Source organism: Coturnix japonica, chromosome 7 (genome assembly GCF_001577835.2).
Source record: "Coturnix japonica isolate 7356 chromosome 7, Coturnix japonica 2.1, whole genome shotgun sequence".
Classification (NCBI taxonomy): Eukaryota; Metazoa; Chordata; class Aves; order Galliformes; family Phasianidae; genus Coturnix; species Coturnix japonica.
In genome coordinates, this window is record NC_029522.1 from 12416585 (window position 1) to 12432928 (window position 16344).

The 16344-nt window shown below is 39.4% G+C and overlaps 1 protein-coding gene across 1 annotated transcript in view; it reads right to left on the reverse strand.

Moving 5' to 3' along the window:
- Window positions 1–16344, reverse strand: part of PPP1R1C (protein phosphatase 1 regulatory inhibitor subunit 1C) — a 43766-nt gene that overhangs the window by 14672 nt on the left and 12750 nt on the right. Inside the window, 2 exon segments of the mRNA XM_015868305.2 lie at window positions 6850–6910; window positions 8708–8745. Of these exon segments, the coding sequence (XP_015723791.1) occupies window positions 6850–6910; window positions 8708–8745 (99 nt within the window).

Consider the following 16344-nt stretch of genomic DNA (forward strand, 5'->3'; position numbering starts at 1 on the left):
AACCCATTCATCCTGTACACATAGTCCTGCAACTCCTGTCCAGATGCCAAGGAGGGGTCAAACACTGCTCAGGAGCCCTGCTGGTTCATTCAATCTCCTTGTTTGGGATCAAACTCAGGGATTTCAGTGCTTGAGAAGAACAAAGGGGCAACTATTTATTACAACAGGCCACACTGAAGTCAGTGTCTGCCTTGGGGCTAGGCTGTTAACCTCCAACCCAGAACATATGGTTACAGCCAGTATAGAAAATCTAATGCCCTGCCGGGTGACTGGCTTCCCAGGAACCTAACATCTTTTCATATAGAAATATTATCATTTCTTCAAAAGCTCTTTCAGTTCAGAGCACAGCCCTATTAAATCTTTGGATTTTAACTGAAAATATGCCTCATGATATCAAGTAACCAGAACAACACATTGCTCTTCCTTGGCTTTCTACTTTATATTTAAAAGTGAGTACTGAGTCTCCCACATTATGTAATATTTTATGTTCTTGTCTCTGTAAAGATTTACTTCTAAATGTCTTTTATTACTGCTTAGGAGCAATTGGTACCATGATGCTTACACTGCTCTATCTTTGGTGTGGCAATACTCAGTAATGATATTTCCAAGCCAGAAATGCTCTTTCAAAGACTTTGGTAATCTTACCCTTCTATCATGAAAACAAGTCCAGAAGGGTCTGCCCTTTGAACAGAATGAAGCCAGTGGAAATATTCCCCAGACTTTAGTCAGCATTGGATCAGGCCTTAAACAATTCGTGGTGAATTCAGTGATGAATTCATGGGGGCTGATATTAGTGCTCAGTGCAACCTTTTCTTTTTCACATGCCAGGTACCAGTGGCAGATGACAAGCTGTAGCACAAATGCCCATTTTTGCGAATACCAGATGTCAAGCTTAATCTCCACTGAACACCTCAGTCTCGCTAAAGGTAATGTGGTATTTATTGCAGCCAGGGCCACAGCCATTTTGAATTAGGAGCTGCCAGCTGTGTGAGATGAAACACATTCAGTGCTGCCAGAAGTAAGGAATCAAACACAGACTACGGCAGCATCTGCCAACTTTTGGTGGCAGTTGGTTGAACTTGAGGTGGTAGCAATCTAATGCATCCTGGTCACCAGGTCAGAGATTCACTAATTAGGTCTTTTTTTTGTTGTTGATGTTGGGGCTTGTTTGTTTGTTTGTATCTACTATTATCATACTACTGTACAAGTCTGAGGCAGAAGAGAGGAATAGAGAGAGTGAGGAAAATAGACCAAGCAGTGGAAGGTAGCATCCTGAGAAACAACAGCGAAGGTGTGTATCCCTCCTCTTTCTTACAGCAGCACATATATGGGAAATACCACCTCTGTGACTAGGTCTGATACATTAGTTGAAATGGAGCCAGGGAATTTGTCCAAGGCCATGCTATATTAAGTGATGCAGTTGCCTCAGTGTGCTTTTGTGACTAAGATACAGATAAGAATAGTTTAAAAACACACAACAAACAAAATATTTTGAAACCAAATCTCCACTTTTTTTTTTGTTTTTGTGTGTGTGTGTGATCTCGCTATGAAAAAAAAAATGTCATTGTGCAAGATTGACTTTTCTTTACCAGCGCTTCAGGAAGCCCTAACAGTTGTGGGGCTTCCACTCCTGAAACAAAACCCACTGATAGTGCTATATCACATCACAGTTCACTGGTGAACAGGAGTAACACACACACAAATAATGGCACAGATTTTCACCCTCTTCTATTACCCAAGAAACAATTATTGAGATATATCTTCTACCTAAAAGGAAGGGATTGAAGATTGGGCACCATCTGGGCTAAAGGGTCTGAAAAGAACTTGGTCACATCCTTGGTGGTGATTGCTTCAGGTTCTGGCCTGTGCCTTCATTGTGGACCTATCCCAGCCAACTGCCCAGAATTTATTTCTGTCACTTAGCTCACTGGAAGAACGAAGATAGATGTAAAACCTTGAGACAAAGTAACTTACCCACATAAGAGAAGCATATGAGCAGTACTAGCTTAGTCTGTGAACTTTGACAAGCCTATCTTGATGTTCAGAAAACAGTACAAGATGTGTAAAAGGTTGTGGCTAACATTAATTTTCTACAAATTAAATTGAAACTGTTATGAAGCACAAATGACACAAATACATACTATTTTTCTTTTTCTTTCTTTCTTTTTTTTTTTTTTTGGTTTTGCATAATATTTCTTGTTTTCTTCCTATTGAATTTGGTTAATGACAGAAGCTAGCCAGTTTGCCATATAAGAAGACCAGCCATAAGACAATTTTGTAGAGACTGCTTAAGACTCACAAACTTTGCTCTTCTCCCACTTGAAATAAATTTAGCCTCAGATTTTTGCTCTGTGATGATTCTCATGAGCTTTGCGCTCAGTGCCTACCACAGTAACAACTTCATGTCTCCAGACTGTGTTCCCTGTTAACCTTCAATCACAAAGTAATGAGATGCATCAGACATTGTCAAGTTGGCCTAAGGGGTTACGAATTTGGATGAGGGCCACATACTGTACTAATTGCTTCTAATAAATTACAAATTTCAGGAGGGACATCATGATTTTAATAATTTATTCTACATTTTGTTTCCTTTGGAGAACAGGCAGGTACTAAACAAGCCCAGCATCTGAAATTCATGGCAGAAACTAGAAAGAGCTCATTTAATATCAGCCATCATTGTAAATACTACAATTATGCATGTATCAAATCCCTGGATCTGAATGCTCTGGGAACAGCTACCAGGTCCTGGTTGTTTTAATGAATCAAACCAAAAGATGTTTAAAATGTTCTTTAGGATAGTAACAACTCACACTTCATCCCATTTCAAATGTTGTTCCTAGGACCTAGTTGAAGAAAAAATCTTGTCTTCTGTGCTGTAAGGGAAACTATTGATCACAGCCTGTACCTCTCTGATTAACCATCTGAGGCAAGCAACAGTCAGCTGCAGGAGCACAGGTGAAGGTAATTCAGTTGTACTCCTTGGAGGGTTGGAGATTGACTCCTCCTCTCCTAAATCCCATTTAAGGGCTGACTACCACCATCCTTTGTGGAGCTTTTTTGGTGAGCACCCATCTTGACTGAAGGCCTCAGAGTTGGTGAGTCCTTTTCCTTAGATACCCTCTGGCTATCTATTTCCAACTATATTTGTATTATTCCAACTGTACACTATACTTGTATAATTTCAACCATACATATGCAAAGAAAAAAACATTAAGAGGGGAATTTAAAGGATGCATCCTCCCAGAGGGTAGAGGGAAGACAGAGTAGAAGATTTCACTTCTGTAGGGAAAGTCTTCCATTATGTTCTGATGGCAGCTAATTGCAAAGGTGGTCCACAGAAAGCAGCAAGAGCTTTCTTCAAAGCTCTTTGAGATTAGCAAGATCTTGATGCTGGCCCCAACAGCCTCCTGCAGTGTGAACACAGATGAGGGAAGGTTTCCTATTTCCCTGACCTCTAGCACACCCACACCAGTGGGTTCATTACTAATGAAGTCTTCAAACCACTCAGGAATGAGCATTTTCTTCTCAAGGGAAGACCTTGATGGTATTTAAATAGCTGCTTGTATTAATAGCAGAGGGGGCTGGTAGATAATGTGGAGACTTGGGACCTCTGGGGAACAATGCAGATTTGGGAACAGCTCAGACTGTCTTCTGCTTGTCTTTGTAAACCTTGTTTCCTGTCACTCCAGTCTGTGTTTCCTTTCACAAATGAGCTGAAACAAAACATGATTTCTAGGTAATAGGAAAACTGCTTTGGTACAAAGTATATCTTTAGATTGGAAGCTGTGAGTTTCAAATGTGCTCTTTTAATTTTCAGGTGGTGATGAGGTGCTAAGGAAGAATTTTTACCAGGGATAAGCACAGTCTGTGCCGCACCTCTCTGCCTGGGAGGGTTATTTCAGTTCACTTCTCTGGAGAACACGAGGAGAAAAAGGTAAGGATCCAACACAGCTCCCAAGGGCTCCTCATACTCTCCAACTGGAATAATGGAGATATCTTTAAGTGCACCAATTTGTGTTTGAGTGGACATGTTTAAAAAGCTATGTGTCTGCTTTGATACAGAGGAAAATGGCCAAAGGATTCTTGCTGATTTTGTCATAAAGAAAAATAAGCAGATTAGTACTAGGAGAAACCAACCTTAAGCAATGAGAACTGACCAAAAAAAAGTAATGATTTGGTCTGAACAGAACTGATAACTCTTGATGTATTTTCCCTGGTTGATTTTATGGTGTTCTTCATCAGGAGATACAAGTCAGCTTCTGTGCATGAAGAGGAGCTTAAAATGGAAAGAGAAAGTGATAGGGATCCAAACTTAACACATTAGCACAATGGAAATTAGGGAAGTAAGGAAGAATTTGAAGCTCCCATACAAAAACCCAAGAGGACAGGGAAGGAAGAGAGGATGCAAAAAGGCAAAACAGATGATGAAAACAGTAGAAAAGTTACTAGATTCTTAAGTACATGGGATGAACCTATCACTGATGTGGGATGGTATAAGCTTAGCAGAGTTGAGAGTTTAGTCTATGACATTAGAGCAGCCCTGAAAAAACAGAAGTTTCAGCCTTCCTTATGTTCAGTCCTTCATTAGTTATCGTTACTGTCCTTAGGTAAGAAGCGTTGACAAGGATCATGATGAGGTAAATCATAATACACTGGAAACATTATGAATTTGGTTCAGTCTTCAGATCCTGACTTCTGCCATCATTGCCTACTGTGTAAGACTGTGGAATTAACAAAACATAGCATAGCAGCATTAGGAAAAAAGAATACTCTTGAAAGCAGAATTAAAAAAATCCTCTTTGCCATCCATCAGACATGGTAATATAATACTAGGAAGAACTATGCACTGAGCTGTTATCTGGTTTGCTGTCTGATCTTCTCTCCAGATTACCACCTAAATCAATAGCTCTCACATTGATTTTTCCAGCACGCTATTCCAGTAAAAAGAAAAGTGCTGTGAGATGAGTCAGCTATTTAATATGTCTGCAGAGATGCTGCTGTGTTTTTGTTTTGGAAAATCAAAGCAGGAACCAAAGAACCTACACACATATGTAGGAATAAGATCTTACCTGTTGCACTCTAACCAGACACTGGCTCTGCATACACATGGCTTTGCTACAGCTTTCTACGGCAACTGCAAACCCACCTTAAGACAGCACGAGCCACATTAAGGGTGGAATCAAAGTGCTTGGAAGCAGTATTAGACAAATAATAGCACTGTCTTTCAGCTCAGATTGTTACTATGGCATAGTGGGAAAGTATGCTCACATTTAGCTAAGATGATGCTCTCCATCCATTTACTATGACGTGTACATCAGTGCTGAATTTTCATTTATTTCTTTCATTTAAAATATTTTAATGTATTTGCATTTTTAATATAACAACTATTGTCCTGGTACTATATTGAAAAATATTAATCACCCAGAAGCTCATGCTTTAGTGTAGATTGATGCATACACTGTAAGTACAGAAAAAGAAACAGCCAGCAGGGAAAAAACACACAAAGATGAGGGAATAGTGAGACTCAGGAAGTCTGTTATTCTGGAATTATTGAGGAAAAAAACAAACAACCTATAAAAATAGAATTATTCAAATCATTTAAGATCTTTTAAAAAATTCTGTTTCACAGTAATGCTTTTCATAGTATTGTGTATTTTGGATTGCTACATTTGCCTCCTAATCTCAGTCTAAATAAAATAACATGAATGTTTTTGTAGCAGTGAAGAGGAAGGAATAATTTATTTTCTATTTCAGGACATTTTTTTAATAAAAAGGTTTGTATTTATGACATTTACAGTATGTTAAATTAGGGGCAATCCAGGCTGTTTACAATGTGATTATCAACTCCCAGGTGCCTACCTGTGCATCTAGGAATATCACTCTGGTTGGGGAGTTAAGGTGTACAGAAAAGGCATTTTACACTTTGCATTCTTCTGTTTACAAGCTGTTTCTGATTATCTGTGAGCTCCTCTCTTCTAGAAGGTTTCTTCCTTGGGAATTAAGTTTATGTAGGAGCAAACTATGCCAGGAACTTCCCCAGACTTCAGCAGGGGTAACTGAGTAGGATGTATTCCTAGGACTGTGAGGACCTGTTTCACAGAGCTTTTAATTTATGTGGTGTTTAATTTAGACTTATGCAGGGGAATAATGCAGCAATGACTTCAATAAGAGCTATTGCTACCCATGTAAAACTTTCTTTCATAAATTATTAAAACTTACTATAAGAAGATTATTTCTAATATCTAGTAAACAAACTTTAGCTGGTTCTAACAGATAGCAGCACCTAGGTGATGTGTTCAGTGTTGCTAAGTGCTGGAGAACTGCAGCTATTGAATGAGATATTAGATATAAGTAGAGCTCTCTGTTATGGTAAACTACTTAACGATTGTGGTTGTCATCCACTCTACAAATATTTTACTTCCTGTATTTTGCCAGGTACTAAATTGTGATGAGCAGAAAGCATGGAAACTGAAGATATTCATCATCTGCCAGGTGATGGTTGGCTTTGTCCTGTACTGACAAGTGCTGGTCTGAGGAGCTGGTGAGTCCCCATAGATCTTGCCTACTAGTAAGCATGAGCAAGTCACTGGAGAAACAAGGCCCTTAAACAGATTTGCCACTTTTGTTTTACTGCCTTGAGTGTGCCATGACTGTGCCAATCACAGCCCAGTATCAGGAAGACAAACACTCCCACGTGAGAGACCAGAGACACATAAGCACCAACTTCTCACAGCCCCTGTGCTCTGCTTGTGGGCACACAGAGCTACGGCTTTTTCTGGGTGTCCCCTCTGCACAGGGGAACAGAACTGCCATGGTGTTTCCAGGGCAGGGACAGTACCTGGACAGTACCTTTGAGGGCAGGTGGGGTGTACACACTCTGCTTCCGCTGCTTTGGTGATGAGCTCTGGCACTGGGGATTGAAAAAAGAAAAGAGACAGAGATGGTAAGACACAGGCAGAGAGCTTTCTGTGCGTGGCAGTTCAGGGTTACACTGTGCAGTTCTTTCCTCTCTTTACCTGAAAACTCTCTGAGGTTGTTTTCCCTGGTGCAAAAATTTGTTTCATACTCAGAACTACCCTGGGCGCTTTTCAGACTAAGTGGTACTTCCTTACAGCCTCAATAGAGCTGGATTGAACGCTTTGCATACAGGCAGCATTGGTAGTCAGGTTTGGGATATACTGCAGTGCTCTGCATTGCTTCCAGTTCAGGAACAGTGAGAAGCATCTGTGGAAATGATATTGTGTAAATCTGATGCCAGCTCCTGAACTTTTGTGAACACGGGGAAAATTTAAATAGACAAAGTATGCTTAATGGACAACTTTTATAGCTCCCAGGCTAAACAGACTCACTACCGCTGAAAATTACCCTTAACTGTAAAAGATACTGTAAAGCATAAAGTTAGGGCAGTCTGCATTTTTAACAGTCTATGTAACTGACTCTCAGAAGGTGAATACTTGTATACATTATAATAATGCAAGATTTACTTTAATGAATATTCCAACTAACCACAGTATGAAGAATGACTCCACATGTAAGATAATAATGAAATTATTACTATGTACATTTTAACAAAAACAAATGGAAAATCCCTCCCTCTGCAATTTTTGCACATATTATAATACTCCTCAAACAAATCCATCAACCACTGAACCTTCAGCGAGGCCTGTTTTAAGGGATATCTTTAGAGATAGTATAACTTTTTGACCCCAAAGTCACATTTATGCACAGAAGATGAATTATTCCAAAATGACAGCATTGAAGTTACACATAGAGTGACAGAAGTAACTGCATCATACATATGTAACAAGACCTAACTGAGACATATTCCTTAGGCAGTGCAATTTTTGCAAAAGTTCAATTGGCCAATGTACCAACGTGGAATATCTCCATATACAAAGGATAATGAAAACACACAATATCTCACACATGGCTGGGTTTTGAAGACATACCACATCCCCAAGAAAAATGTAAAAAAGCTGTGCTTGAGCAAGCTTTATTTGCTCTCATCAATTTTAGTTTTATTTGCTCATAATGATGCTGCCTTCTACTTTTCCTCTGGTGTATCACCAGTGAATTTTAATCTCTTCAAAGATCACTGGAGACAGCTCTTAAGAAAAACACTGCCACAAGAATGCCACCAATCCTATTACCTTATCACAATGGATGGAGTGATAACATTTATAAATAAAAGATTGCCTTCTTTTGAAAGAGAAAGCTATTTATAATCACTGTGGGATAGGCTGTTGGTCTTCACCCCTGTGAATCACTGTTAAGCCTACGTATGAATCCAAATCTGAAACAATCAATACCTCCTGCTGCTATTTTAGTGCTTTGCCGACTTCTCTGGGCAATCGGTGGAGGAGAAACTGATAGGGAGCTGCAGGAGCTGTGCAAGGCAAGATGAGAGGGGAGGAGCCAGTTCTCAGCTCTCCTGCAGACAGCTTCAGTCCTGTGCCCCCTGTGGGCTAGGCAAAGGAGAGCAAAAGGGGCTGTTGCATTGGCTTTGCAGCCCTCTGTTTGAGGTAGAAGGGTGAAGGGGCAGAGCTGGGGGATACAGTAGCTGGGTTTTGGGATGGCCGTGCTGCTGGAGGTATGTAAGTACATAAGTGTAGACAACTGCTGCAATAGACCAGGACATTTTGGAGGGGTTTCAACAGTAGTTCAATCCTAACAGTAAATGCGTTTTAAGAAAAAGTATTTCACTTACTTCTGCCTGTGAGATGTTTGCTCTCTTTTCATCTTTTTCTAGAGGAGGAAAGGATACAAAATAGAAAAGTTAGTACAAAAGTGCTTCTCAGTGCAAAGTCTTGCAGCTCTGTGCTGCACCCTAGAACATTCCTGTAAATAAGAAATCACTTGGCTGATCTGCCGCTTCTTCTTTGTACCGCTCAGAAAACCTGAGGCCCCACAATACTTAGTACTGTGTCTAGAGCTGTTTGATTCCAGTTTTTGCCTGGCTGGGCTGGCAGCAGGGCTCTATGCACAAGCAACTTGTGATGCCCAAACATTGCACTATGGCTACAGAATAGCATGCAGCAGCCTAATCCAGGACGCTACTGGGCTCCAGTAAGCACCAACAAAACCTTCCCTTCCATTCAGCTGTTAATACACTAGTAGTCACTAGTAGCTACGCTCCAGAGTAACAGTAACGTTCAAAATCAGCAAACTGAAGCGCAATGAAGTCTGATCTTTCATCTGAAAAGTTTAATGACACCACTGTTGCAGTCTTAGGCAACACAGGCAACAATCTCTAACTGTGCCACTACTTGCAGATACAATTGTGCAATTTCTACTGATGTGTGACATCGGGAGGGTGGGTCAGGTCTGTGTAACATTGTAACATCACTTCACCCAACTTGGTGTCTAGGTGTCAGCTGTCCATAATGCTTTTTTTGTTTTTTTGTTTGTTTGTTTTGTCAGGGGAAGAACCAGTCCAGGCAGACTAATTGCATTTCCTACTGTGTTCTTTACTCTTAAGCCCATGTATCTTGCAAACGTTAATTGACTTACTGAGCTTTCTTGAAGTATAGATTTCACATAGGCTTTATACAAGAGACCTTCATCTGATTTACACTCAAGGTTGAAAAACATGGTTCAAAACAGCATTAAAATACTTCAGTGTGGTTCCACAGCTACGGAATTAGACAAGACAATCAGGAGGCCAGTTCCTGCCATTGACATTTGCATGACCTTAAAGCTGACTAGTCTCTTCCTTTAATTCCCTACCTATAAATAAGTATAGCAGAACCTTGTAGCCTTTTAAAGCACTTTGGATCATGAAGATATGCTGGCTAAATGGGTGATTATTTAAGTCCTTGCAATATTTTTTATTAGTGGCATGACAGAGAGACAAAGAATTCAAATACTCAACACTGGATTTTTTACCTCAAGTTTCTGAATTTAGTTTAGAGGCTGAAAATTAAATAAATTGAGAACTTTCAGCAGAGAACAATTGAGAGTAAAATATGTCCCAGTCCTTCTTGAAATGCTAGACTTGTCCAGATGCAAAGAATTTTCAGAAAACCCAGCTTGAGACTTGCATAAGGAGTCAGTCTCACTACAGACAGCAGCTTTGTTGAGTTTCAGGTCTTCTTCCCAAAGATTTGCATTTCTCTAACCCTGCAGGCTTGCACTTTAACTGTTCCTTTTAGTGGGGGCAACACTGAATTTATGAGAACCAGAAAGTTTCCAGCCTTTCCTTTCATCCAGCAGCCCTTAAATAAAGTCAACTTTGTGAACAAAACCCATCCTGTCAAATTAGAGAAATTGTTGATATCCACAGGGCAAAGAGTGCCAATAAATAGCAACAAACAATGCAGAAATTCAGGAATGACTTACAAAAATACACCAGCACTTTTTTCAAATCCAGAAAAAAGCCTGAACAACCAAAGGAGACAAACCTGAAGCAGCAGGTGTGAGGTGTTTTGTATGTATTGTGAGATCAAAAGAAAGGCAGAGATGGCTGGAGATATCTTATGGTCAACGGTACATTTTGTCAGGTGTTTATTTATGGCATTTTTTCAGATCATCTCTTGGCCTAATTAGCTAGCAGGAATCTAATACTCAAATCATTTCTTGATGTTTTTTTATGTTTTTGTTATTCAAGTGGTGTTTCAAATCATATGAGAAGAGCTAAGAACTCATTTGTACATGCCCAAATTGCTGCAAAGTGGAGATTTGTCTCCCACACATTCGTGTTAGCTTAGCTCATTTTAACTTTAATTAGCACAGTCATCCAATGAAGCTGAAAGAATAAGCTGAACTACTCCAAGGGTATCTTTATACAAAGCCAGAAATAAGGTGCTGTTCTCTGAGATCAGACAGGATTTGAGCCTATGAAAGCTGGCTATGTGCAGAATAATGCCCATCAGAAGCGGCTTATCACTTTTCCCCTAAATCTCCATTATGATGTAAATGGCAAGGTCATGCTGAGGGAAACCTGATGGTTGTTTTCAAGATCAAAATCTGACTCTTGCCTCCCACTGGACAGTGTTAATGCACTTGCAGCAGCTATGCAGGGCAAGAGGTGATGTATTTTGAAAGACTTTGCCTCTGACATCACCCATGGAATCTGCCATGGAGTCATCCAGCAAAAGCTCGTCTCCTCCAGCTAAGTACCCTGCTCTCTTTCCCATTGGCAAAAGAGAATAAAAGCATCTTATGTAGGGTTTCAGTTGGGCCCTGGAGGAAAAGAGCAGGTTAGAAGCCAGCTTTTACACAAGTCAAACTCAGTAAGAAGCTGGTATAATTGTTGGAGAAAGTTTCATGTAAAGAGTTTGAAATTTTCTTTAGGAAAACAAAGTTGATGAATTTCAGATAAAAATCACAGCTTGTATTCACCACCAGTATTTGTAAAACAAGTTCATTGAAATCAGACTTAGAAAGGGTTTGTCGTAATGTTATTTTGTGGTCTTTCTTTTTAATTTTTTTTTCCTGCTATCAAAACTACTTTTCCAGAAGACAAAATATAATAAAAAATATTTCATGCTCTGCTTCTGGCAGAACACTAACAGCACATTGCTGGATTAGCTAGAACTCCTTAGCTTTTTAACCACTGAGGTCGGAGAAAAAAAAGGCCATAAGGCAATAAAAAGAAATACATAGCTAATTCCCTCTTACTTGTTGGTTTCTATTTGTCTATATCTATCAATGAAAAATTGACTATAAGTATGAGTGTAATTACATTTAATTACAAAAAAAATATCCTGGTAAGCCCTCCTGGCATGCGTATGTGTTTCTGAAAATCTTCTCATTGCAAAAACATCTCATTAAACTCCAGTATTGTAACTACTGCGATAAACATAGCTAGAGGGTCTTCTCCCTCCTCAGTCAAGTGCTGACAGGCGAGTATGTTCGTTATAGTTCTGCTGCATTTCACACAGTAATCAGCATTTAAATTACCTTTAGGGAACACAAATAGAGAGATTTGTAGAGGAAATATTAATAAGAACAGGGGAAAGGGGAGTTTCCTGCAAACATAGGCTTCTGCAAGGTTGTTCTGTAAGGTGCCTGCAGGAAGATCCTGTGCCACTCTGACTCAGAGAGCACTGTGGCGGATGGCTTCCCTGTGCCAACTACTGGCACAGTATAGAAATGTCCTGGCTGAGGGGACAGAGTATGATTGAACTGATGGAACTAGAGGGGACAAGCTGGACAGAAATATGTACATGGAATAGAGTAAGGAGGCAGCTGTGGTTGTTTTTGAGCTCCTGGGGAGCCCTAGCTGGCTCTGCTATTTCAGCCCAAGTGTATTTGCTCACACTGACTCCTACACTAACCTAGCTCAGCACTGCCTAAGTTTATCTAGAGCCCCTGACTGTAACCAGACTTCCAGAGTTCACTGAAATAAGATGGGCCAGACAAATCAGCTGTTTCAACATGCTGTATTTTCTTTCCTGATAAATCAGTGTAATTAACATTCAAATAACTTGTATTTCCTACTGTTCATGTAGGTGAACAAGTTGAACAATTCAAGTTGACATTGCTAGTACTGAGTACCAAGAGCAATCTGCTTAGTTAGTCCAAATGCTTCCTAATGTTGCTTGAAGTCAACTTTCAAATGAAATGAACGGTCATATTTCTATCAATACAACAGCATCTGGCCCAGTTTCTGCATCACTGTGTACCACACAGACAGCATCCAAGCACCTACCTAAAACTGCACAGCCATAAGAACATGAAATACAACTCTTTCATAAATTACACAGATAAAAATTGCTTTAAAATGTACGTTATGATACTGTAATCAGATTTGGAAGAAAATGGAGACATTATAAACCTCAAATGTGAAACTAAATGTATTTGTTCACATCACATAGATCTCAGAAGGGAATTATAGTGCCTGATTACCAGCTTCTTGTTCCAGTTTCATGCCAGACGCATGGAAATCAGTCTAGTTTCACTGGCATTAAACTAGAATATAACAGTGATGAATCAGTTCTGCAGCCTTACAGAGAGCAGTTTTGAATTGTTAATAACAAGCAACAAAAAATCATCACTCTAAAGCATTATGCTGTTAGCCTTCTGTTCTCCTCTCCCTATGATAGCCCAAACCTCTTAAATATAAATTCCAAAAATATGCATATACATTGGAAAATAATACAAATTTCATTCTTCAGCTTCTCCTTTATAATTAAAATTAATAATAATGAATATTAATGAATAAAGAGCAGCTGAATTGGTCTTTCAGCCATCTTGGATGTTCTGATCATACATTAAGCAAAGCACAGCCACATTTCTTGTGGTGTGCACCTTGTAATATGTGAGAAGGCATTGCTGTTTGTGTTTTTGTTTGTTTTATACTTCTTTTTGTTACTTTACTAACTAGTCCTGTTGTGATTTTACTAGAAGACAAAGCAGGCTTTGTGGAAAAGTCTGGCATGAGAAAGTCTCTCCATGCAGAAGTTCCTCATAGCACTCTGTGCCCACGAGGCCTTTTCTGTGGCCCCACTCAGTGTTGAGCCCAGTGAGCAAGGAGTGCTGGAGGAGAGCTTCCTGGCCAGAAGCTACTCATCACAAGTGGACATCTCCAGACTAGGCAGCTCTTTCCAGAGAAAGAGATTCTCTTTCAATAACTGATGACTGACAATAACTGACGTGGCTTTCCATCAGTGCTGGGCTTGGAGCTACTTTCCTGGAGTTGCTTTCTAAGCACAAAGACTTCTCTTGGGTGAAGTCAATCGAGAGGGCTCTTAAAGAACAACTGGCTAAATAAATGGAATCAAAAGGAGGAAATTCAAAGACTTTTTATTCCTTTTGTTCTCTAAGATAATACATTTTCTCATCCCAATATAAATATCTCATTTAATTCTGGGGAATTACTCTGAAATAAGTTTTCCATGTAATTTCAGGAAATTTGGATGACTGGTGTGGACTCTGTGGCATTAAGACTGGGAGACCTCTCCAGCAGAACCAAGAGGTATCACTGTGTCCAGAAGTACCAGGTCAGAGGCAGCCCATGCTTGGCTTTAGAGCTCCATAAAATTAATTCCTTCTGAAGGAATATTGTCTAGTTAAGTATGAAGTACTTTTAACCGTTTATAGCAAAACATAGGTAAGTTTAACCCCAAATCTTTGTTATTTTTCATCTGTGTGCACACATTGCTATACCTATTATGCGCCGGCCCACTTCAAAAGGGGGCTACTTCAGTACCTGCTTTAACTTGGCATGGCGGGAAGTGAGCAGTGCTCCAGATATAACAGTTCCACCTCTGAAGTTGAAAACATTTTGAGGGCTGCTCAGTGTAGATACTATGTAAAATCTGAGGTCTATATCAGCAAAATAAAAGAAGCAAAAGAGAATTTATGAGATGTGAAAGACAAAAAAAATGATTTTAGTGCTGACTTCAGTAAGTCATAAACAACAGGAAGTTTTATAATTGACTTTGAAGTCAAAATTTTATCCCAGATTTATAGAGTGACTTTGGTAAAAACCAATCAAACAAAAAACCAAACAAATCACTGTAATTTAATCAACTATTTTCAAGTTACTGCAGTCTGGAAAGAACTTCAACCAACTGCCTACCTACTCTGAAATGTTATTCAATACACAAACTAAATAACGACAGTCAAATTAATAGTTACAACATCTTTGAAGACTTTGAAGATTAATTCATTTAACTAAAGAAAACTAACAGAGTCAAACTGAAGTAAACTGTTGTGCTTGGTGATGCAGAATTTAAAATACTTGGCCTATGCTTCTGGAGGTTGGTTGTAAACTCAAGTCTCAAATCTGTAAAGTGATACTGAAAAGACACATGATGACCTACACACACCTCTTTTATGGGAATTCTTTTAGGATGACAGCTCACTTGTAGACTGAAATGTAGATAAGAAAAACTCCTTTCTTTGTGGAACAAATATATGCAAACCAGGGTGACGCTGATTTTCTGACATGAGCTCTGATGGCTTCAGAGAAGAGCGTCATTGCAGTGGGAGGAAAACCTGACAGCCAGCATTTCTGACTTCTGGGAAACACTGGAAGGTCAAAGTGAAGTACAAGATGACCTTGAAAAAACAGAGATATGGAACAAGGCAAGGGACAAGGACTGGAAAACTGACATTGTCTCAGAATTTGTCTGAATGAGTAGAAGGAGGACTTATCTAATGATAAGGTTATATTGACACCAGCTCTATGACAAAAGCAGATGTCAACAGAGATTACATCTTTTCTGTAAGCGGCAAGGGCAGTTTCCAACTGGAAAGAATAACCATACCTAAGCCTGGAGCATAACAGTGAAAGAAAAGATTTGCATGAAGGCACTAAGTGGGAAGTGAAGATGAAGACTGCTGCTGAGAGATCTGAGGAGGGCCAGAGCTGTTCAGTGACTGCCAGCAAATGCTCAGAGAAACAGGATCAAAGAGCAGAAACTTCCCTCTCAAATTACCGTATCCAAGCAAAACATACAGTCAAATTGTTAAATATTTGCAAATAGTGGCTAATGTTTTACCAACTGTTACCAAAGCACATTCACAAAAACTTCCCAAGTAGTTTGCCCATTGTTGCAAACACTCAAGCCAATGTGTCATTCTGTGAAATGATTTAACATGTTCATTAAATATTTTCAAATACAAAGGGTTAAGTACCTTGAGACAATGGGTTATGAATTCACTAGCAAAACTGAATTACATCAATAACCTGTTGCTTCCTGGGTGCTTGCTTGTGTTATGTTCAGTCTGCATTCAAATCAGAGTGAAGAGCTTGAAGATCTAAGTTAAAAAAGGCAAAGCTCATAAAGAAAAATCCATGATTAACAGAAATATGGTAATAGTGGATCCCCTGGTAAACTATTTCCTAATAGCTTCATATAGAGAAATCAATTGCAATGAAAAATGACTCAGAACTGATCCACGGATGGCAGTCTTTATGTAGGAGTGGCAGCAGCTGGAACTACATCTGTGAGCAGTCGCCCAAGTTTTCTGCTGTGAGCTGTAAGAGCATTCTAAGCTCTAAGATAAAAAGCCATCACCAATAGCCAAAACTGAAAGAGTCAAACATTTCTTCACTTGTTTAGCCATAAAAGAAAAAAATTCCTAGCTGAACATTGTGTGTATTGTGGAAAGTGACATTTGTCAGGGGAGAAGAAAACAAACACAAAATAAAACTCTTCCTTAGCCACTGATTATTATTGCTGCCTTTGCAGTTTCCTTCCTTTTTGGAATAATATCTCAAGGATTTCAGTTAAAATGTGTCTTCAAGCTAGTCCTTGCCAAGTGCTCTGCTTTCCTATGATGAGATTGCACATGCATAAAACTCCTCACAATACATGTGTCAGTTTATGTTCAAACAAAGTGAACGACTATTAATAGTGCTGCTTGGGGTTATCATCATTTTACATGAAGAAT